The sequence below is a fragment of the Aotus nancymaae genome, unplaced genomic scaffold, assembly GCF_030222135.1.
Source record: "Aotus nancymaae isolate 86718 unplaced genomic scaffold, 86718_ANA_hifiasm-v0.15.2.pri h1tg000062l, whole genome shotgun sequence".
Taxonomy (NCBI): Eukaryota; Metazoa; Chordata; class Mammalia; order Primates; family Aotidae; genus Aotus; species Aotus nancymaae.
Window position 1 is genome coordinate 314,626 of NW_026988476.1, and position 24,149 is coordinate 338,774.

The window sequence follows — 24,149 nt, forward strand, 5'->3', positions numbered from 1 at the left end:
TAATAAACACTATTGATGATAGAGCCTTCAATGGGACTAACAGGCAAAAGAAAGTAACACAGTAATTAGAATTGAAAAATCAGGTGGGAAATACGAAGCCCTTTCTATGAACAATGCTGCAGAAGGAGAGGGAAGGCCAGCCATCTAGGCAGGTGTTTGACAAACATGAACATGCTTGACTCACTTAGGCGGCTCCTTACATTGCAGGGTTTTTGTTCAGGTCTGGGCGACCTGAAATGCTACGTATTAACAGGCCCCAGGTTGTGACTGTGCTGGTTCAAGGACTACACTCTGAGTAACAAGGCTCGAGAACACTCTCTCACTGGGGTCTGGCTGCTTTAGTCTCCGAAGCCCCACAGTGCAGTTATTAGCCTCAGAACTTGTGTGGCAGCCCCTGAACTTGTGCGGCCACATGCAGTTATGGGATGGTGTCCCCAAAGATGCAGATGTGTATGCGTTCATTAAAATAATGATTTTATTGTCAAAACAAAAGGCAAAATTTTAACATTTTCATAGAAAATAAAGAAGACCTCCAGGAATACTTTCTTAGACCCCTGGGGCCTTCGGACCCAAGTGTGAGAGAAGGCTCTGGGCCATTCTGATGCACAACCAGGTTTAGAAGCCAGTATTACAAAAGCTTTAGCAGAAGTGAGGTGACTTTTGTGCAATGTGACTTTTTCACGTGCTCAGGAACTTTACTCACTGTGGCCTATTAGGACAGTCCCCTCAGAGGAACCTGCACCACAGGCATTGTAGCCCAGACAACCTCTTTCCTGCCTGGGATTAGCCCACTCCCCGCAACCCTGCCACAGCCTCCCCCAGATCAGTAGAAAAACCCCAGGCCAGGTGTGCATTTCCCTGCCTGTCTCCCCTCCTGAAGGGGGACTGACAGGTGAAGACAGCAGCTGCCCGACTCCTGGCTCCCTGGATAAGTAAAGAACAGCAGGGAAGGGGCAGGGCTAGCCTGCCGCTGTCAGGGCTACCCCAGGCCTGAGCAGTGCTGACACTGATCTCTGGGGGGGAGGGGGAACCAGACCCTTGAGAAGCAGTCCTTGGTCAGCTCACTCTGTTCAGCCCCAGCTGCCCTGTGGCCTGGCTTGGTCCCAGGGTCCCCCTCCGGCCATCAAGGAGACCTGCCTTACTGTTTGTTCTTCAGTGGGTTTTCCCACTTCTGTGGCATAAGGATCCTCTGCAGCTACAGATTTTCACATAGGACCTTGTTTGATCCTCAGAAGAAACCCAGGAGTGGGTCATAGCAGGGATTCCATCTTCATGTGGGGTTGAGGTGACAGGGGCCAAGGAAGCCCATGTGGCTGCCTACTTCCCGCAGTCGGGCCAGGGGACCAGCAGTCCCAGTGTGCCAGGATACAGGACTTTCAGTGCTAACATGGGAACACACCCAGGCGAACCAGGATAACTGGTCTCTCAACTGGTCAGTGACAGAGCAGTGACCAGTCTGCTCAATAAGTTTTCACCTGTGTAACCTCTACCCAGGTAAAGAAACCAAGCACTGCCAGGCCCCTGCAGCCCTCTGGCACCCCCTCCCTGTTACCAACCCCCAGAGGTCACTATTGCCCTCATGGCTAATGTCAATGAAATCATACCACCAAGAAGTGTCTGGCTTTTTTTGCCTGACATCGTTTGTGAGATTCATTCATAGTACTATGTGTCATTGTAGACTGTTTCTTCTCAGTGTTATGTAGTATGCCATTGTGTGAATATAATCCAGTTAATTTACTGTTCCGCTTTGATAGGCTTTTGAGTGGGTTCCAGTTTGGCCATTGGAAGCATTCTGGTTCATGTGTTTCAGTGAACATGTTTGTACGTTTCTGTTGGATGTATGATCTAGAACTAGAATCACTGGGTGATAAGGGCACTTTATTGTCAAATGAGGGTTTTGTTAGGTGGAGGAACATAGTAATTTGGGCACTATGCTACCTTGTTTACCGGATTACTCTGAAAGCCAAGACCAAGAACTAGGGCAAGGTTTTTGAAATAGGGAGAAGATAGTTTTGATGCTGCGGGTACTTGGGCAGAGGGTATCAGGAGGGTGGAGGGGTGTGTGTGGCAGGGACCCAGGCCAGGTGGCACAGACTCAGCCTGAGCCAATCCTGTGCCACATTTTGGCTCCTGGAACCTCACTGTGAGCCACTGTCCTCTGGGGCTTTTCCAGGCTGGCTCTCTCAGTGTGGATGGAAGTCTGGGAGTTCCCCTCCCAAGCCAGGGCTCTCAGCAGAGAGTGGTGCTGAAAACACATGTTGGAGCCAAGGAGATGGCTTCCTTTAAGCCCCTATTATGCAGAACTCTGGAGCCACTGCTGGAGGTACCCAGAAGAGGCTCTCTGGTGGCCCTCATGGCATCCTCTACCCCACTCTCTCCCCGTCTTTGGAGCCTGGTCATCTGTCTGGCAGTCCCTGTCAGGGTGACTTCCACCTTTGTACCAGAGAACCCCTCCTGTTCTCCTTTATGGGCCCAGTGAGAGATGAAGAGGCCAGGGAGTTGGAAGGGAAGGCAACAGACCGTGCCCCCGTAGGGCAGTGTGACTTTACTCTCTCCCACCCAGCCCAGTGATCAGGGCAGTTCCTGGCCCTACAGGGAAGGAGCAGGTAGGGTCGTGGAGCCCCCACACTCATCCCAGATCTTGAAGGGAGACAGTAGATTGTGTGAGTTCCTGGAGACCTTCTGAAGTTAGCAGTAGTCATGAGGTTTCTGGCAGGAAGCAAGGGTACTGGGGAGCTGGAGGCCACACTTCCATATGGAAGAAATCCTAAGCCTGCCTCTGTTTAAGAGCCCTCCTCCCTCTGCTGTCTCCCTCCCCTACTTCCTGGACTTGATTCTCCCTGGCTGCCTAGGGGGAGGCCACAATAGCTCTTCTCCATGCCCTTCCCTCACCCTACTCCACAATCCCTTCTCTCTCATCCTCCCTCAAGCCAGAGTGAACCAGCAGTGGCTGCTCTGCTTCCTCGTCCTGCCTCTTCCTGACTCTTCCTGACTGGGCCCAGCAGCACAGCATTCCCATTCATGCTTGTTTGTTTGTTGAACATCCATCATGGTGCAGACAGCTGGCAGCTGTCCCTCCCCACACTGGCATGTGGTCAGGAGATGCCAGGAGGGAGGAGAGGTGTGTGTGTAGCAGGGAGGCAGGTGAGCTCTTCTGGGGACAGCTGCCCAGTCAGCTGAGGAGGGGTCACAGTGCTGGGGCATCGTGGACCTCCTCAGACCAGGGTGGCTGCAGGGCTCCTCAGCCGGATCCAGAAGCCTCTGCCTTCCTCACCCAGGGCTGCCCCGACCTCTCTGCTGCTGAGCCTGGAAATGGGCTCTGATTCCAAGCCATGGGCAACCCCTAGGATCCCTGCTCCCTCCCCAAGCCCAGCCACCACCTTCAACTTTTACTAACACAACTAAACCCCAGGTCGCTGCTTACTCAGCCAGTGCACAAAATGATCCACAGCTCTTCCTGTGGACCTGCTCAGCCCTCTCAGCTCTCCCACCAGAGTATCAGATGGCTAACATGGATAAAAGACTAACCCCTTCCTAGCAGTCAGTAGTTTTGTCAGCAGATGTGTTTCAAGCAACAGACAGATGCCCCGGCTGTACCAGTGGCCAGTAAGGGGACCACACAACACAGAAGCCAGGTACAGTGGTGCACACCTGTGGTCCCAGCTACTCAGGAGGCCATGGTGAGAGGATTACTTGAGGTCAGGAGTTTAAGACCAGCCTGGCTGAGATAGAAAGACCCCCTACTTCTAAAAAAACCCAACCAAACAAAAACCACACACACACACACACACACACATACACACACACACACACACACACAAACGAAGTATAGTCCAAGAGGCATTTCTGCATCGTCTGCTCTCCTAACCTTCTACCCCGAGAGCGAAACAGGCCTCCACATCAGGTTCCCTGGGGGATGTTCTGCTGCAAGGAGCTGAGAATTAAGAAATTAGAATGCCTGCAGTCACGACCATTGTGTTTCATCAGCACAAAGACTAACATTTGACCATTAAAAATCAATATGAAGAGTCTGTCTGTACTTGATATATCCAGTGAAGAAAAATGAAGCATCTAAGAACTTGCCCAAACTGATCACAATTTTGTGAAAAACAGATCAATCTGTTTTTCAGGGAGATAAAGAGGTGTTTTAATGCTAACATTATTTGTTGACCGGTTGGTTTTTAACAAACAATGACTATTTTTTAGCTGGGCGCAGTGGCTCATGCCTATAATCCCGGCACTTTGGGAGGCCAAGTTGAGTGGATAGCTTGAGCCCAGGAGTTTGAGACCAGCCTTGGCAACATGGCAAAACCCCATCTCTGCAAAAAATACATAAGGTAGCTAGGCATGGTGGTGTGTGCCTGTGGTCCTGCTACTCGAGTGGCTGAGGTGGGAGGGTCACCTGAGCCTGGGGAAGTTGAGTCTGCAGTGAGCCATGATCATGCCACTGTATTCCAGCCTGGGTCACAGAGTGAAACCCTATCTCAAAAAAATAAAAACAAAACAAATAATGACTATTTTCTAAATAAACAGACAAGGCTGGGCACAGTGGCTCACGCCTGTAATTCCAGCACTTTGGAAGGCCTAGGTGGGAGGATCGCTTAAGCTCAGAAATTTGAGACTAGCCTGGGCAACATGATGAAACCCCATCTCTACCAAAATACAAAAAATTAGCCAAGCATGTTGGTGCGCACCTGTGGTTCCAGCTACTTGGGAGACTGAGGTGGAAGGATCACTTCAGCCCAGAGCCAGAGATTGCACTGAGCTTACTGCATTCCAACCTGGGCAACAGAACAAGACCCCATTTCAAAAAAAAAAAAAAAAAAAAAAAAGATGTGATCCCTTATGCAAATTCTAGCAATGTAGAAAAAGTTCCCCAAAAAGATTTCTAAAAATCCTGTAAACCCCACCACCCAGCAACACTATTACTGAAAATTCGAACACCCTCTTTGTCAACATGCTGTGTATTTATTCCATGTTTTATTCTAGAGACGCACTCTTTAATAGGGAGAATGCTGGAGGAACTTGGGCAGGCAAGGAGCCAGGCAGGGTGAGGAGAGTATTTCAGATGGATGGGCTGCCAGGAAGGAAAAGTGCCAGAGGCCAGAGGCAATGAGGCTCTCCCTGACTGTGCCCAGAGTTACAGAGATTAAGACCTATCTTTGCAGGATTATAGTTCCTAATAAGGAAAGGAGGTTTGCAGAATGGGAACTTTCTGCATTCCACAGCAGGGTTGTTTGCTTTTCCTGCCACCTTTTGGAGTGCTGCAGGACTTCCCCTCTGTCTGTTTCCAAGGGAAAATGTAAAGAAGCAGCAGGTGGCTGGCAGGCAAGAGACAGGCTGCTTCCCGATGAGGCTTGCATGGGCCACAAGGGGGTCGGGGTCACAGAGACAGAGAGAGCTGGGCGGCCCCTACAAAATCTAGCCCAGTCCACTTGATATATAAAAAGAGAAACTGAGGTCCAGAGAGGGGAAAGGAGCAGCAGATAACAGTGCAGACTCAGGAACAGGTACATGGCCACCCTTCCCTCATGGGGATATGACTGAGAATGATTCTCTGCCTTCTTAAAACATAAATCAGGGCCTTGCTTTAAGAAAATCCCATCCACAAAAATCTATTATTCAGAAACATAAATATGTTGATTAGGATGAGACAATGCACATTGTAAAAGTTTTCTTCTCTTTACAAAAGCTTTCACCAGAGGGTTCCTCCCATGGCAAACTTTTTCTCCCAGTATTTCAAGTGGGTTTTGTTCTGTCAAACTCAACCAAAGCCTTACTCCTGAAGCTGTCAGTGCTTGGCTTATGATGATGGATTCATAAGTATTTGGGAGAATGGACATTGGTAAAACCCTAACTTGACAGGTTGATGGCAGGAAGCCCCCAGACCCATCTCTTTTTTTTTTCTTTTCTTTTTTTTTTTTTTTTTGAGATGGAATTTTGTTCTTGTCACCCAGGTTGAAGTGCAATGGCGCAGTCTTGGCCCACTGCAACCTCTACCTCCAGGGTTCAAGCGATTCTCCTGCCTCAGCTTCCTGAGTAGCTGGGATTACAGCTGCTTGCCACCATGCCCAGCTAATTTTTGTATTTTTACTAGAGACGGGGTTTCACCATGTTGGCCAGACTAGCCTCAAACTCCTGACCTCAGGTAATCCACCCATCCTGGCCTCCCAAAGTGCTGGGATTACAGGTATGAGCTACCATGCCCGGCCCCCAGACCTATCTCATGGGGCTCAGCTGAGGTCAGGGCAGGACCAGCTACCTAATTTGTGACATAAAAGGTGGGGCCACTTGTTCAAACATTATTAAGAATCTTGAGATGACAGCAGCAGAGCATTAAACCAAGCACAGGGCCTGTCTAAGGGTGGGACTCTGGGCAACTGTGCAGGTCAAACACCCAAGAGGCTGACTCACGAGGCTCACATGAACAGTGGAGTGGGTTGTTGCTATGAAGGTGAAGTGCATAGAGGTGAGAGGTAAGGTCAGTAAGCTATAAATCTGATCTGTCTTGTTTCGAAATTCTTTAGCTTCCAAAGTTTATTTGGCTTAAGCTGCTGGTCAGAGTCATTCCTGCACTCACGGCTTGGTGAGGCAGTGGAGGGAACCCAGCAGAACTGCACGATATCTCTGGGCATGGACGGGCTCCTTACTGTGGAACAAGCCTGGTGCCAGTGCTGAATATTGCAATTTACTTCATCTTCACAGAAATGTTAGGGTAATATAGCACTTAAGGGGCTCTAGAGGCAGATACCTGGGTTCTGATCTCACTGGCTCTGAATCTTTGGACAGGTTACTTGAGCCTAGGCTGTGCCTCAATTTCCTCATCTGTAAAACAAAGTTATAAGGGTTACCTACATTATAGGGCAGTGTTAAGATTAAGTGAATTCACCTGTTTTAGGTGCTTGACCCAGTGTGTGGCACATAGAAAAGGTTTAATAAATGTCTCCTGCCATCATGATGATGCTAAGGATGAAGGACTGACCACCCCAGAGTTAAATGGTAGCTTCTCCATTTTCGAAGAGAAAACTGACACAGATCAGGGAATTGGCCAAGGCCATCCAGCAAGCGGAGAGGCTGCACTCTGCCCTCTGCCACGGCACTTCATAGGGAGGCTCTCTAGTTTGGCATAAATGCCTCAGGTGCCCCGAACCTCCACTGCTGATTCAAAGTCCATCTATCCATCGGGCACACGCTTCACTTGCTGAGCCTCTCCTGTGTGCTGGGCCCTCTTCTTGGAGCTGAAGGTGTGTGGAGAGAGGTGGGAGGGAGGGGACAGAAGGGTGCAGTGGTGATCACTGTACCACGTGCCCGGTCCATGGAGAGGGGGCAGGAGCACAGGAGAAAGGGGCCTGGAGAAGCCTCTAGCCTGGGCTTTGGGGAAGAATAGAAGACCAGGACAGAGGGACTTATCAGCGCTGCTGTGTACCCTGCAGAAGTCCACAATCTAAGCAAACCCACTGCACCTCAGCCTCACAGGTAGGTTGTGTCAAGAGGCAGGTGACCTCTGTAAACCACACCCGCTTTTCTTTCCACAGGTGGAAGAAAGGCAGGTGCAGGGCCCCAAGAACATGAGTTTGAGGATGGGGAGGCTGGGAGACCCTCGCCTTTGACCTCAATTCGCACTCACTTGGTCATCGCAGCCTCTCCTATCCATACCTGCTCTCCTGCTCTTGTCTCTCCAGGGTCAGTGGCCTTTCCCCCTTCATGGGAGACAACGATAATGAAACCTTGGCCAACGTTACCTCAGCCACCTGGGACTTCGACGACGAGGCATTCGATGAGATCTCCGATGATGCCAAGGATTTCATCAGCAGTCTGCTGAAGAAAGATATGAAGTAATGAGTTGGGATTTCAGTCTTTGCTTCCCCACTCCCTGCCCTGTGTTGGGAAGAAAAGGAGGATTCCTTTGCCTGTTGGGGCACCCTCCTCACCCCCCCACCTTGAGTTGTTCCTAGCGTTTCCTGAGGAAGGGAGGGTGGGCATGGTGAAGGACCCAGGCTGAGTGCATGTGGGTCGGAGAGGTGACTTCCTAGGCCCTGCCCCCTGGAGCTAGACACGGAATTCACCTTCAGAAGCTCAGACACCTGACTTGAAAAGTGACACCTATCAGCACCCATCATTACTTTTCTATTATAAAAGTAATGCATGTAAATTATAGAGGATTTGAAGAACATAGTAAAACTTAAATCATCTGTAATTCCTTTATCTGATGATCACTACATTTTGCTGTACTTCTTTCCAGCCATTTTTCTATGTTTGTTAGCATTTGGTTTTTTAGGCTTTCTTAGTCCTGTTACAGTTAAGGCAATGGCTCTAAAATGTTTCTAAATCCCTAGAGCTTTCAGAAAGATTAAGTGAGTTTCAGTGCAGTTCTAAGGTAGTCATAATTCATAGGTTATATGCAGGACATACTGCTTTGAGTTGTAACAGGAAAAACCTGATACTCAACCACACCATAAGACATAAAACATGAAAGTTCAGTGATTCTTGGAGGTTTTATCCTAGGGCTTAACTCTCCCCTCCTCCAGACAGGGTGGCAGGAGGATTAGGCTCTGTGGGCCCCAGCCCTCATGGGACCAGCAGAATGACCCCACCCTGGAATAGGGTGCCAGCTGATCCCAGAAATGTCTGCCTTGCAGCACTTACTCTTCCTCGACCCCAAGAGCAGGCCATGGAGCCCAGTTGCTTCCTCGATGCTTAGGCGTTCATAACACCGACCCGTGCTGGTTCTGGTTAGTGTAAGCATGTGAGGAGAAAGGTGAAGAGCACAGTGGTCCTGATCATGGTGGACGACCCGGGAGCAGGGGGCCCTGGGCTGTGCCCTACATGACCAGGGAGAGGTGGCTACTCATTTCCGACCTAACCAGTGGTCTCTGAGGTCTCCTTCTGCTCAAAAACCTCCTGATCTCTGCCTCTGTCAGAAACCGCCTGGACTGCACGCAGTGCCTTCAGCATCCATGGCTAATGAAAGATACCAAGAACATGGAGGCCAAGAAACTCTCCAAGGACCGGATGAAGAAGTACATGGCAAGAAGGAAATGGCAGGTAATGCGAGGATCACTTTGGACTGGGATGTTGCCCCTCATATTTGTGTTATTCAAGTCACTTTCATTCCCAGCTTGCCCTGGCCTCACACCCAGAAAGTTTAAATTTGTTTCTGAAGTAGGCTGGGACCCATTTAGGCAGCTGATTCAGGTACAGTGGTGTGCTTAGTCCTGAGCACAGAGTCTCTTTGTCAGGGAGATGAGATGGATTCTTAGCTTAGCTGTCTCTCTGTTCCTGCTCAGCTTTGCCCCCGGGGACTCTTAACCCTTACTCAGGTCAAGCCACTGATATTTTTTTGTCTTCATGGCTTGGGATGAGCAACATCACTTTAAGGTCTATTTGTCAACCCTGAGAATGGGATGGTAGTATGATTGTCTCACATTTCTTTATGATGAAGGAGGAGGGAACATGATCTAAAGACACAGACAGGGTTCCACCATCTAGGAAGGTTGTATGTTAACAGCCATGTGTCCTTAGCAAGTGACGTAACCTTGCTGTGAATTTGTTTTCTCATCTGTAAAACAGGGATAATAGTGGTACCAACTTCACAGCATTGTTGTGATAATTATATGAGATCATCCTCATGTGGCCTTCAGTAGTACAATGCCTGGTACATGGTGAGTGTCCAAAAATGATACCAGTTGCTGATAGGTATTAAGGCAGGCCATGTGTCAGGGACCATTTAAAGCACTATCAGTGCACTGTATCTTTTAACCCTAGGAGGCAGGTACTATTATTATCCCCACTTTACAGACAAAATTGAGGCAGAGAAAGGGTTAGGAAAGCCATCCAGGATCACACAGCTAATAAGCAGAAGGGCCAGGATTCAAACCCAGAGCTTGTCTGTAAAACACATAGTCTTAACCCCAAAACTGCCTCTCATAAAAGGCATGGGTGGATAAAATTATTATCCAAAGCCACAGGGTATTTACCACCATCATCATCTATTTTATCATTTTTATTATCACAATTAGAGTGCTGGAGCGGACATGGTTTCTTTTCTTCTTCTTTTTTTTTTTGAGACAAAGTCTCACTCCATCACCCAGGCTGGAGTGCAGTAGTGGCATGATCTCAGCTCACTGCAGCCTCTGCCTCCCAGGTTCAAGCAATGGGGAGGATATGGTTTCTACACTCAGGGACTATGCAGTACAATAGGGAACTGAAGCAACTAGACATGAAAGGACGTAACGCACACCAAAATGTATAAACTATCTGTATAGCTCTCCATAGCCATGGGGATGTGTGGATAGAATGGACCTGATCGCAACCAGAGTTGGATGTGATGATGAGGAAGTGCTCCCAGGCACAGGAGTTTGAATTAGGTGTGGAACCTGAACCAGAGCACAGGTGGAGAAGGCAGAGGTGGGAGCTGGACCCATTCTGACTGGGCTGGGCTGGACAGGAGCAGTCTTTTAGCTGGAGACTCAGGGTACCCAGGGGCATTGAGACTTTGCCTGGGTGGCAGAGAAAATGGAAGTCACTGTATTGGAGACTACTGGTCATTTGCCACACCAGGTGACTAAACCACAGTTGCCTCAAAAAGTAGAGTGTCACACAGAGTTTGAGAGAGGGAGCAAAGGTAAATGGGGGTCAGAGTGGAGTTTAAGGGACCACCATTCTGAGCACATCTCAGCGGTGCTCCTCCACACTGGAAGTCAGTTCCTGGCTAGCCCCGTCATGGGAAGGTTTAGGTGGGTCTCCAGGTCTCCCTCAAGTGCAAGGTGAGTTGAAACATCTGTAGCTGCTTACCTTTTGGTGCCACAGGGATCTGAGTAGCAAATAGTTTTTTAAAAAGGTGGGGGCGACCGGCCAGACACAGTGCCTCACGCCTGTAATCCCAGCACTTTGGGAGCCTGAGTGGATCACGAGGTCAAGAGATTGAGACCATCCTGGCCAACATGGTGAAACCTCGTCTCTACTAAAAATACAAAAATTAGCTGGGCGTGGTGGCATATGCCTGTAATCCCAGCTACTCAAGAGGCTGAGGCAAAAGAATCACTTGAACCTGGGAGGCAGAGGTTGCACCACTGCACTCCAGCCTGGGTGACAGAGCAAGACTCCGTCTCAAAAAAACAAAAAGAAAAACAAAAACGGTGGGGGCATGGGGGCATCTACAAAATCAAAGGTCAGCTGTATTAATAATCCTGTGGCCAGCAGGTCTCAAAGAAATATTTCTGGAAAGGATAGGGAAGCTGATATCAGGGCGGGGCAGTCCTCAGAGTAGCTAGTCTAACTGGATTTTGCTTGGCTAAAGCTATGGGTTAAGGGGCAGCCTTTTCACCTGGGAACATCTGCAGATGAACCAAAGCCAGGAAGACGCCTAAACCCTGGGGCTAGGAGCAGAAAAGAGATGAGGAAATAGGAGAGGAGGCAAATGGCATTTTTCAGTTAAATCAATGAGAGAATCATAAGTGGTGTTGATTTTTTTTTTTTTAAAGGGTCAGGGTTTCATGCTGTTACCCAGGCTAGAGGGCAATGGTACAATCATAGCTCACTGCAGTCTTTACCCCCTGGGCTCAAGCAATCCTTTCGTCTTGACCTCCTGAGTAACTGGTAGCTGGGACTACAGGTGCATACCACCACACCAGCTATTTTTTTTTTTTTTTTTTTTTTTTTGGTAGAGACAGGGTCTTGCTTTGTTGCCTAGACTAGTCTTGAACTCCTGGCATCAAGCGATCCTCCTGCCTTGGCTTCCTGAAGTGCTGAGTGCCCAGCCTATGCTGATATTTCAATCATCTAATTTTTTTTCTTCTTGTTTACAGTGTTATTAGCCATAGGGTTTTCTGGAAGGGCTGGGGAAGAAAAGGGTGGAATTCAGAGAATGAACCTTAATTTTATATTTTATAGATGGAGGCATTTGGAAATGATTTTTCCACAAAATTGCATGCAAAAGTTGTCCACAAAACTCCCATTCAACAAGTAGTGTCCCTGAAAAGTAGCTTCCCTGGTAACAGCTCTATTTCATGTGACATTGCTTCCTCAAGGAATATGTTTTCCACATTTTAACTGCAATCACCAGGACCTTAGCTCCCCTTGGAATATGGGGGTTGCCTATTGCAGCAGCCAAAGTTCTGTGCGGTGGGGTGGAGTGGGAAGGAGTGGGCTGTGGGTGGAGGCAGAAGGAGAGGGGAAGGGCAGGCTCAGGTGGCCCAGAACTCTCAGCAGCTGTGCCAGAAAAGGCACCTTCTTCTCGTTGTGGTGTAGTTTTCATAAAAAGTCCTGGGAGGAATGAAGTGACATGGAAACAAATCCCTACAACAAAAGCTAGGCTGGGTACAGATGACTGATTGTATTATTCATCTTAGAATGAAGTGATTTTGAAAGAAGGTATATTTTAAATTTATATTAAAAGAATTTTACAAAGATATGTTGGAAAGGTGTAGCAATGGGGGCAGGTAAGTTGAGCAGATTAACAGGGTTTCTGCATGCACACTGGAAGCAAAAGACTAGATATCAGAGGCCCGTGGGCAGCCATCTTTATTTTCTGGGAACCATAAAGACTCCAGCAGTATGGACCAAGGGCAATAGGGGAGAAAACACTGGACTCAGTATAGCACAGAGTATTCTTGGCCATCCCATTTGGATGGTATGCACTGCCCAGGGGAAATGGTTGGTATGTATTGGGGGCTTTTATGGCTGGCTGGTGTACGGGAACCAGCTTTCCTTATGTTTACCAGGGAATGTCTTGGTATTGGCACCAAAAGACCCTAATTCTGGGAAACTCCACAGGCCTGCCTGGGCAAGCCAGGATGGCTGGCCACCCCCTACCCCCAGCTCTCCAAGGGGCAGGGAATTTGTGGTGCATTAAGGAGGCTGGTGCCCACCAGGGACACAGGAACCCAGCCTGGGCAATTGCTCTCAAACAGGAAAAAGACTTTCTCAAAATGAAGGGAGAAATTACAAAATTAAAACTTGGCTGTTTTGATGTTCCAAAACTTTTGAAAGGTCTTTGGTCAGTAAAGCAGCAACCAATTGTTGGCTCAAAGGCGTAAAACTGGAAAACTAGAAAATACAGATATATTAGTTTCTAGTTCTGACAAGTAACCTCCTCAGCATTTTTTTCACAAATTAATTTCCAAATATTGGATGTTGATATCTCCATCCTTTAGAAAAGCTCTCCCTATTTGAGACCTATTTATTTGTTAATATATTTACTACTTCATCTGAAATACTATAACTTTTTTGCCTCATTCTGATAGCTTCATATTAGTCATTTTGTTATGAAATAAAATCTGGAAAAGACATCATCTTTCTACACCACACAAGTGAAGACAGTCCTGATCAGTCCCAATCCTGATGTCTGGAACTGGGGAGCCCATGGGCTCAAGGCAGGTGTTCCCTGCTACACATTTATGGATATAAATGAGAGTCTTTCTGTAGAAGTCTGGAACTGCAGGGAGATTAGAATCTTCTGCACCAAGGCTACTGAGGCCCAGAGAGAGGAACTGATTTGCACATGGTCTCCCAGCAATTAGGGTTAGAGAACTAACCTGTCCCTTGTTGGGAACAAGCCCTCTGAGTTTAGAGGCTCCTAGCCCAGGACAAACCAATCTGTGTTGGATAAAGGGAATAGAGAGCAGAGAAGGGCAGTCTGAGAATTGGGTTGATTAAGAAACAGGCTGGTCTGATATTGACTACATAGGGAGGGCTGCCATGGCTGGTACCACCTCTTACCTGTTCCTGAGGACAGGGTAACCTCCCATGGGAAGAGCTGGGTCTCTCCACACTCCAGTTAGCACAACAAACAGGTCGACCATACCACCAGTAACATCTCCTAGAAGAGCATGAAAGGTTGCCAAGTGGCCTGAGCCTGCAGGGGCATTTTCTGCAGGGGCGCATGGTGGTTCTGCACACAGTTAAGTTGTTCAGTTGTCATCTCTCACCATCGTCCCCTCCTCATCACCTCCACCTGGGACTGCCTGGATTCTGTTCAGTGACCCAGCCTCACTGTGGAGGCAGAGGCCAGAAACATACCCACACCACACAGTGCAATGTATGTGAGAAGGGATGGCCAGTGGGAAGTCTGTCTGAAGTACATGACAGCAGTCTGCAGCAAGGACGGCAGGAGGCATGACGGTAAGGTCATCCTGCTCGCGGCAGTAGGTCTCCTCTTTAACCATACACACACGCACACAATTTTCGGTATGTTTCCTTAGCACCCTGAAGTTATTTACTTTCAAAATGATTCGTCTTTTTACTAAAGCTTACTGGTTTTCCAACTAACCCTAAATTGAGAGGCTTTACTGAAGTACTTGAGCATGTGAAGTGAACTCAGGAGGAAAGTGGCTTTGCCAGCAGTTTGAGGTGCAGTGAGTACAAGCCACTTGCCTATGAAGAGGCTGTTTCCTTCCTCTCTCAGGGGGCACAAGTAGCCAGTCTGTGGTGGCATCTGCTGTCTGGATGCACAGTTCTCAGATGCCTAAAAAAGATGTTTTGGGTGCAGGGGTGGAAAGACTTCCTTGTGCCTTAGTTTTCTTATCTTAGTCATTCCCTTTAACCTTAGAAAAAGGGTGAAAAACTTTTTGAAAGATGAGGAACAATAAGACACAATTGTACATAATTAGGGATCCTATGCTTGGTAGAATTTTTACAACGTAAAGAAATTTCATCTCAAGTTCTGATCCTTTTCAGCAGAAATTCTGTCCTCTCCCAAGTCTAGTTGCCGAAAAGTAAAGTGCCGTTGCCTTTTATTTCTTCGATGCTTCTTTTTGGTGCCTGAATGCACACCAGGAAAGAGCTCCCCTCCAGATCTTCACTGCATCGTAGACTTGTGCTGGGGCCAGCCAGAGTGCTTCTCAAAATCTCTTAAGTATCTGAGTTATAAACAGCGCTGAATGGGACCTTGGAGATCATCTTGTCCAGCCCCTTCTTTCCAGAGAAGGAAACTGAAGCTCAGAGTGGTTAAGTGACTTGCTCAAGGTCAACAGAATACTGTGTTATTATTATTATTATGATTATTTTTGCATCAGGACTTGTGGGATCTGTAGTAACTATCCTCTTGACCAATTAAAATCACATCGCTAGCACTGTTTTACGAGAAACAGCCCCACTAGGCCCAGTCAGCAATAAGTCTTTGGAGCTGTCTCAGCCTGCAGTTGCTTTATATAAACTATCCCTTTTATGGGAGTTGAACCACTGTATGAAAAGGGTTTTTGTCTCATGTTGACCTTGTTTAGTCACATTAACGCACACATCAGTTCCAGGCCCCATTCCATTCTCTGAACATCTTCTGACACACTGACAGTGCTGAGCAGAGCAAGGTTGGGCTCGCTCCTCTGGCAGAGCTTTGGCTCCGGGGAGGTCCTCGTTCTGGGGAACAGCTGCTTCTCCAGGGCTGGGCTCTACTCCTCACAGCCCCTCGCACTACCCAGCTGGAACCAGGGACAACGCCTGAGTCCAACCCCTGTATCTATTTTCCAGAAAACAGGCAATGCTGTGAGAGCCATTGGAAGGCTGTCCTCTATGGCAATGATCTCGGGGCTCAGTGGCAGGAAAGCCTCAACAGGGTCACCAACCAGCCCACTCAATGCAGAAAAACTAGAATCTGAAGGTAAGGAGAGGTTTATCCAGCCAGTTGGTGAGAAAGAAAGGGTTGGGGAGCAAAGGGGCATTTTGAGGTTTTGGTTGGTTTTGTTCTTCTTCTTCTTCTTTTTTTTTTTTTAATATGCCCTACAAGTATAAATTCAGAAGTAATTTTGGGTTGCTCTGGCAATTACTAAGTCTAATAATTATTCTTAATTGTTTAACCTTAGGCTGAACCATTTTTAGAGGGAAAGTTGTTATTGGTCTGATAGAACTAGATGACCTCAGCTATGCTTTTTCATATATTTTGTGTTAAAATTAACATAGACTTTATTAAAAGCTTCCTTTGTTCTCATTACAAAAGTGATACTTCTATATTAATAAGTAAAAATAAAATTAAAATTACATGTAGTTGCATAAGATTTAATATTCTTCTATCATCTTTGTGGTTTTGTTTTAAATAAAAATTAATTCATATGGTCCACTTTTTTTGGCATTGCTCATGCTGCTGAATCATGTCATTTGAACTGGGCAGAGTGGGATTGGCAGGGCCCCTCCTGGAGACCAGTAGGGTCAGTTACTTGTCCACTGCCTTTGAGATGCTGTCCCATCGATCTCCTCAGTGAAAGCCCCAGCCTTTTCCTGCTTCAGGTGCACACAGGGCCTGGTCTTTATCTTGTGGAGGTGCCTCATTTGGCCAGAGACACCTTCTGTCCCTCCTTGTCTGGTACTTTTTGTATCCACAGGTGAGAAGCTGAGTTTAGATCCCTTTGATGAGCAAAGGTAGGGTTATTGGTGAGGCCAGTAGCTGCTTGCTCTGGAGCTTCCTTGCAGCCAGGGACAGAGTCTGCAGCACACAGGCCTGGTCCCTCCTCAGCCACTCCTGCCCCTCCTCAGATGACCCAGACATAGCCTGAAGGAAAGGAAGGAGATACAGATGTCCCTACAAGTTACAGCTTTTCCCTGAACCAATCCCACATCCTAGTCCACAGTCACACAGCATGAAGGCAGTGTGAGCATGGAGAAAGAGCCACTGGCAAGCTGAAGATGTTGCTAGGACCTGGCTCCTCCTTTCTAAAAAGCAGGTGAAACACCTGCTACAGAAGGAGGGCAGAGAGATACCAAGACCAGGAAGGCTGGTGAAGTCCTGCCCTGCTCAGATACCCTCAGCTAAATCCTGAAGCAGCGTGAAATGCAGCCAGAAATCCTTTTTAAAGATGATTTCCCTTTTCAATATGTCAGCATAAGGGAAAGGAGGAGGCTGAGCATTTCCTCAGTTTGGGCACAGTTCTCTCTGCTGCCAAAAACCATTTGGCAGCAGGCCAACCTGTCCCCAGGAGAAAGGCGTACTTATGATTCAGTTCTCAAAGCTGCCTTCTTGCTAAATCACAGCGACTTTTTCAAAAGTTAGTTTCTTTGAACTAGAGGAGAGGTGAGAACAAGGAATGAAGAAATGACCTGGTCTTCGTCTCTGTCTTCTAGAAGATGTGTCCCAAGCTTTCCTTGAGGCCGTCGCTGAGGAAAAGCCCCATGTAAAACCCTATTTCTCTAAGACCATTCGTGATTTAGAAGTTGTGGAGGGAAGTGCTGCTAGATTTGACTGCAAGATTGAAGGTAAGTTGTAGCTGTGCTTTTCTTCACCATGAATAGGGTGTGGCTGGACGGCAGGGCCCATACCATGCACCCTGGGCAAGATGTCAGTTCTGTGCCACCTGGAGCAATGAGAAACCACCAAGCTTTGAGGGAAATTGGGTCAGCAGGAGCTGGTCATAAAGGGCAATTCCCTGCACTACCACCTCCTAAAGGCGTGTCCTTCAGTCACTTCCCCAGAGGGCACATTTGAAATTTCACCTACTTACACCAGCCACTTAGAGCTAAGTTTAGAAATCGCCTTCCATGGACTTACCTGGCTTTGGAACATGCTTAGTGAAATGAGCTTTGCAAACTGCTGAAAAGCATGTGACTTGCCCATAGGAGGCTCTCAAAGGAAGGCTGGCGCAAAGGCATAGGATGTGGAGTCCGCAGGCTCTGCTACTCGTCTGCAGGCTGTGTGACCTTGGTCCAACTCCCGTGGGTTAAGGTCCCTCAGCTGTAGATGATAGCTAAGTCACAGATTGGCTCTGGGAATCTGTGATGGGACATATCTGAGAAGGCGGAACCTTTTAGATCTTGTAAAGATGTCATGGAGTAAAGGGAAAAGTTGTGGGACTGGCAGGTACAGAGAGGGAGCATGCAATGTGACTTCAGACTGAGGCCAGTTGGGAGCCAGGCACCAAGGACGAAGCACTCAGTGGGTGCCATCTTCCCCAGGTTGCTTATCTGCCTGCTGGGAATAATGCAGCCATGGAACTGTCAGTGGTCAGAGCTCAAGGGACCTTAAGGGGTCATGGCATACCACCTGAGAAATGAGCAAAGTTGATGACACAAAGTGTTTTCATTTCCGTAGATTGCAACTGTTTAGAAGGAGAAGGGACAAGATAAGGCAGGGCCCTCTGCTTCAAGTCTGTGACTTTCACCTGCCAACCAGGGTGGTGGGTTATTGCCTGTTTTGATCTGACCAAATAAAGCACATTTATTAGGCAACTTTCCCAAGGCTGCATAGCACAGTACAGCAGTCAGAACAAACTGTGCCTCCCACTTTCTGTGATCCTCCAGCAATGTGACTAGACAATGCCTTTTGAGTAAAAGAACCGAAAGTTAGGAATGGAAAAAAATAGTTTTTCTTCTGCATCTTTATATTATCAAAGTGCTTTGTCAATGCTTCGCCTATCATAATCATTTTCCTTTCTTCATTCAATTAAAAGAAAGTAGATGTGCTGCCTTTGATAATGTAAAAATTCTCAGACTGGGGATTCTGCTGAAGGCTCTGGAGCCACTGCTTGCAATTCTCACCATTATGATTGCATTTGGGTCTTCTGAAACTTTTTTCCTTTTTCCTTTTTGAATGTTTTAAAATAACATAATGATTATCATTTTGTACTTAGTTTTCTCTTTGGGACTGTTTCATACTTAATTTTCTCTTTGGAATTGTTTTGTTGATATTTATGTAACTTTTGGCTGGAACTCTGATGAGAAATTAAAGCATATGGATGCTGTTTTGATAAAAACAAAATGGAAACTTTTGCACTGAGAGTACAGGGTCCTTTATGACCAGTTCTTTCTGACCCAGTTTTCCTCATGGACTGTCTGTTCCTAATTGCTTTGAAAAAACAATTTCCAAAATTGTTTTGAAAAAACAAAGTTGAAAAGAACGTTAGAATTCTTGATTTCTTAGGTATAATTTTTATTCTGGTTAGGGCTTGTATAAGCCCATTTGAATTGCTATCAAGGAATATCTGAGGCTGGGTAATTTATAAAGAAAAGAAGCTTATTTGGCTTGGTGCCAGCATCTGCATCCAGAGAGGCCTCAGGATGCTTTCGATCATAGCAGGAGCAGGCATGTCATATGGCAAGAGAGAGAGTGAGAAAAAAGGATGTGCCACTTTTTAACCACCAGATCCGCCTGAACTAACAGAGCAAGGAAAGAACTCACTCATTACCTCACAGAGGGCACCAAGACATTCAAGAGGGATCCGCCCCCATGACCCAAGCACCTCCCACCAGGCCCCACCTCCAACACTGGGGATCACATTTCACCATGAGATTCAGGGGGCACAAATATCTAAACTGTATCAGGGCTACAATTCTTTTCCTATAAAAATACTTCTCCAACATTTAAGAGAAAGTCAGGTGGAATATATTGTATATTTTAAAGGTATGTATATATAAGACTTTAAAAGGGGGATACATGTATATACCATATGCATGCAACCAAAATGTACAATGTTGGCAATGCATGTGGACATATATATGTACACATATACTTTAAACGTATGTGATATATATGTATTTTATATGCCTGTATATTTTATTTTTTAATGCTGAACTTTGCAGAAGCATGACTAATGCATAAAGGCTAATTAGTGAAGTCCATTTCCAATTGTCCATAGGCAAACTACCTGCTTTGGATCACAATAAGACAAATACTGCTTTCTTCTTCTTAGCAATATTTTCAGCTCCTTTAAATTATGTTTTATATAGTGTTATTAGCTTTACTGAGTTATAATTTATGTAACCATAAAACTTACCTATTTTAAGTGCATAATTCAATTATTTTTAATGAATTTATAGTCATGCAACCACCACCACAATCCAATTTTAGAACATTTTCATCACTCCAAAAAGATTCCTTGTTCCCATTTGTTTTGACTCTTATTTCTCATTTAAATTGTTTAACTTAAACTATCATACAAAATCGAAAACTTAGGCTGGACATAGTGGCTCATGCCTGTAATCCCAACACTTTGGGAGGCCAAGGCAGAGCGATCGCTTGAGTCCAGGAGTTCAAAACCAGCCTGGGCAACATGGTGAAACCCCATCTCTACAAAAAATATGAAAATTAGCTTGGTGTGGTGGTATGTACCTGTAGACTGAGCTACTCAGGAGGCTGAGGTGGGAGGATCACTTGAGCCCGGATAGTGGAGGTTGCAGTGACCAAAGATCATGCCACTGCACTCCTGCCTAGGTGACAGAGCAAGACCCTGCCTCAAAAAAAAAAAAAAAAAAAAAAAAAAAAGTGTATTTTCGACCAGGGGCAGTGGGTCACACCTGTAATCCCAGCACTTTGGGAGGCCGAGGCAGGCAGATCACCTGAGGTCAGGAGTTAGAGACCAGCCTGGTCAACATGGTGAAACCCTGTCTCTACTAAAAATAAAATTAGCCAGGTATGGTGGTGCATGCCTGTAATCTCAGCTACTCAGAAGACTGAGGCACAAAAATCTCTTGAACCTAGGAAGTGGAGGTTTCAGTGAGCTGAGATAGCGCCACCGCATTCCAGCCTGAGTGACAGAGTGAGACTTTGTCTCAGGAAAAAAAAGAAAAGAAAGAAAATTGTATTTTCAATCTAAGAAGGTATTCAGCTCTAGGCATATAGAGTTGGAGTTGGAGCAGTATTTCAGGTAGTACTCTATTTTTTATTTTTTATTTTATTTTTTGCCATGTTGGCCATGCTGGTCTTGAATTTCTGCCTATCTTGGCCTCCCAAAGTGCTGGGATTACAGGTGTGAACCACCATGCCTAGCCTCAGGTAGTACTCTGTGTCTGTTTAAAGGTGGGTAGGTATGGTGGCTCACACCTGTAATCCCAGCACTTTGGGAGGCCAAGGTCGGAGTACCACTTGAGCCCAGGAGTTCAAGAGCAGCCTGGGCAACATAAGGAGACCCTGTCTTCACAAAAAAAAATTTTAAATTAGCCAGGCATGGTGATGTGCACCTGTCACCCCAGCTACTTGGGTGGCTGAGACAGGAGGATTGCTTAAGACCAGGAGGTTGAGGCAGCAGTGAGCCATGTTCATGCCACTGCACTCCAGCCTGGGTGATAGAATAAGACCCTGATTCCTTACCCCCCAAAAAGTGAAAGGTGGGATGTTTAACTGAGCATAGTTGCTTGGTCCTATAGTCCCACTACTCAGGAGGCTGAGAAGGGAGGAACATTTTGAACCAGGAATTAGAGCAACAGTGAGCTATGATCATGCCACTGCACTCCAGCCTAGGCAACAGAGTGAGACTCAGTGCTTAAAAAAAAAAAAAAAAAAAAAAAATTAATAGGTGGGATGTGGTGCTAGTCCAATGTGTGGGAAATGGAACAACTTTAAAATACTCTATTTGGGGTTTCAGATATTGGTGTTTACAAGACATGCCCATATTCTAATATAGATATCAAAACAGTTGATAAAGGCCAGTATCAACATTTTTCCCTTAACCACCTTAATCAATAGTGGTAGCATAGGAGTTGCTTGCATGAGTTGATAAGAAATTTTGAATAACAGTTCCTGCAACTTGCGTTCTCTCCCTGTGATGCAGGATACCCAGATCCCGAGGTTGTCTGGTTCAAAGATGACCAGTCAATCAGGGAGTCCCGCCACTTCCAGATAGACTACGATGAAGACGGGAACTGCTCTTTAATTATTAGTGATGTTTGCGGGGATGATGATGCCAAGTACACCTGCAAGGCTGTCAACAGTCTTGGAGAAGCCACCTGCACAGCAGAGCTCATTGTGGAAACAATGGAGGAAGGCGAAGGGGAAGGGGAAGAGGAAGAAGAGTGAATCAAAGCCAGACAAAAGCAGTTTCTAAGTCATATTAAAAGGACTATTTCTCTAAAACTCAAAAAAACTCAAGATAACAAACGCACCTAGTTGTGATAGATGATCTAGTTAGGTCATTTGTGGGTTGATTCTTCAGCAACAGCAGTTGGTACCTGGCAGCGTTACTGATGGGCATTAATCTACATTAGCTGGCACTTAAGATACTAGTGCCGCTAGATTTCATTTAGGGAAATCACCAGTAACTTGCCTGACCAATTGATTTTATAGAGAAAGTAACCAAACAAAATATGTATCTGGGCAAAGTCATAAATTCTCCACTTGAATGCGCTCATGAAAAATAAGGCCAAATGGAGGGTTCTGGGCCACAGCTCAGCCCAGAGGGTCCCTGGAGGCAGGAGGTCTTTCTCTCCCCACCCGCTGACTCCAGAGAACTGGGTTTTCTCCCAGTACTGCAGCACTTCCTTCTGAAAGCAGTTGAGCCATTCTAACTTATCATCAATCAGGCACACTTTATTCCAAAGTACACTGCAGACATTCAAACTCTCCATTTCTCTTTCCCCTTCCACCTGCCAGTTTTTCTAGATCTGAACTTGTCATGAGTTTAAGCATTAGCAACATCATGCTTCTTAAATTCTGAAATCTAAACTTACCCCCTCTTTGCAAATGTCTAGCAGCTTTAGACATTTGGTTAAGAACCCATGGGGAAAAAAATCCTTGCTAATGTGGTTTTATTTGTAACCAGGATTCATATTTATGATGTTGTTACAGAATATCAGTTCTGCATGTGTGGTAAAGATTTTTATGTTTGAATGTAGGAAAAACCAGTTTGCTGAAACATTAGTCTTAATTATCTATTGGCCACTATGAAACAGATTTCAACTGATAAAGAGCTGGAGAACTCCATGTACTTTGGAGTCTTCTCCAAGATAGCCGGAGATCAATTCATCTTCATTCTCAACACTCTCCAAAGAACTTGACCTACCTTATGGGTTCCATATCTTTCTTCTTAAATGTGCATCAATAATGCCTTGCCCTCAACCTTTAAATATATTCTTAGACCTGGTAAATGCACTCAGATTTGCATCTTTAGGAATTTTTAACTTTCTTACACTACATTGGCACTTACTTAAATTTTTTCTTTATAAAACTTTTTGAAGGTCATAAACAAAGACCATAATTGATAGACCTGATACATTTCCTCTGTGTGTGTGTGTGTGTGTGTGTGTGTGTGTGTAACAGTCCAAATACTTTTTTTTCCCCACTGTTTGTAAGGTGCAGCCATTTACTATTTTAAGGGACTTTTTTATTTAAGAGTTCCTTAAGAATCAAAATTACTTCAGTGCAATCCTACACAGTATCAACATTAGAATTTTGATATTAGTCTTATGTTATCTTCCATTCTGCTTTTTGCTGCTAGTTTCAAACTGCCAGTATTTTTCCTTTTGCTTTTAAAATAGTTACAATATTTTTCATAATAGCCACAGTATTGCCACAGTTTATAAAGGGTTTTTATTTGATTTAGAGCATTCAAAGCTTTTCTCCATCACTTTTAATTGTGTTCAGAATATAACCTTTGTGTGCGTGTATGTTGTGTGTGTGCATGTGTGGCGTATATGTGTGTTACAGGTTAATGCCTTCTTGGAACTGTGTTAATGTTCTCTCAGTTTATTATGCCATCAGAATGGTAAATGAGAACACTACAACTGTAGTCAGCTCACAATTTTTAAATAAAGGATACCACAGTGCATACTGTTTTTGTTCAGTCTTTGCAGCCATCCCTTTCTTTCCATGCTACCAGTTGTAAAGGACACAGATACGTCTTGGAAACGAAAAACAAACACTGTGGTGCATAAAAACAAACATAAATGTGGTGAAGAACTGGCTTATGTGGTTGTGTTTTACCATAGAACAGAATGATTTAGAGGGTTCTTGTTTATATAGATAGCCTAATTTACACATTTAGTTCAATATTTCTCTTGAGCATCAGTTTAGTACTATATCATTCTAGAAGGATATCTTACAGAGCAGGGGTCCCCAACCCCCGGGTATGTGGCCTGTGAGGAACCAGGTCACGCATAAGGAGGTAAGCAGTGGGCAGGTTAGTAAAGCTTCATCTATATTTACAGCTGATCCCCACTGCTCAAATTACCACCTGAGCTCTGCCTCCTGTCACATCAGCGGCCACATTAGGTTCTCACAGGAACACGAACCCTATTATGAACTGCTCATGTGAGGGATCTAGGTTTCACGCTCCCAATGAGAATCTAACACCTGATGATCTGTCACTGTCTCCTCATCACTCCTAGATGGGATGGTCCAGTTGTAGGAAAACAAGCTCAGGGCTTCCACTGGTTCTACATTATGGTGAGTTGTATAATTATTTCATCATATATTACAATGTAATAATAATTGAAATAAAGTGCACAATAAATGTAAT

General features: G+C 45.7%; 1 protein-coding gene and 1 long non-coding RNA gene across 7 annotated transcripts in view; one reads left to right on the plus strand and one right to left on the minus strand.

Annotated features, from left to right (window-relative positions):
* Positions 1 to 23,459, plus strand: part of MYLK (myosin light chain kinase) — a 200,250-nt gene extending 176,791 nt beyond the window's left edge. For 3 of the 4 annotated variants that reach the window (XM_012476200.3, XM_064365754.1, XM_012476202.2), the window contains 5 exons: positions 7,683 to 7,835; positions 8,922 to 9,045; positions 15,466 to 15,595; positions 17,050 to 17,181; positions 21,468 to 23,459. In XM_012476200.3, coding sequence (XP_012331623.2) covers positions 7,683 to 7,835; positions 8,922 to 9,045; positions 15,466 to 15,595; positions 17,050 to 17,181; positions 21,468 to 21,712 — 784 coding nt within the window. In that variant the 3' untranslated portion in view covers positions 21,713 to 23,459. The remainder of the gene's footprint in view (positions 1 to 7,682; positions 7,836 to 8,921; positions 9,046 to 15,465; positions 15,596 to 17,049; positions 17,182 to 21,467) is intronic. The other variant, XM_021673967.2, reaches the window with a different exon arrangement.
* LOC110568949 (uncharacterized) overlaps positions 1 to 24,149 on the minus strand; it is a 74,021-nt gene that overhangs the window by 27,793 nt on the left and 22,079 nt on the right. Inside the window, exons 3-4 of one of the 3 annotated variants that reach the window (XR_010338543.1) lie at positions 13,720 to 13,819; positions 7,657 to 7,818 (exon numbers count right to left, since the gene is read on the minus strand). This is a non-coding gene — a long non-coding RNA (uncharacterized LOC110568949). Of the gene's footprint in view, positions 1 to 6,508; positions 7,819 to 13,719; positions 13,820 to 24,149 lie in introns of those variants that run through there. The other 2 variants (XR_010338542.1, XR_002479097.2) reach the window with 2 other exon arrangements.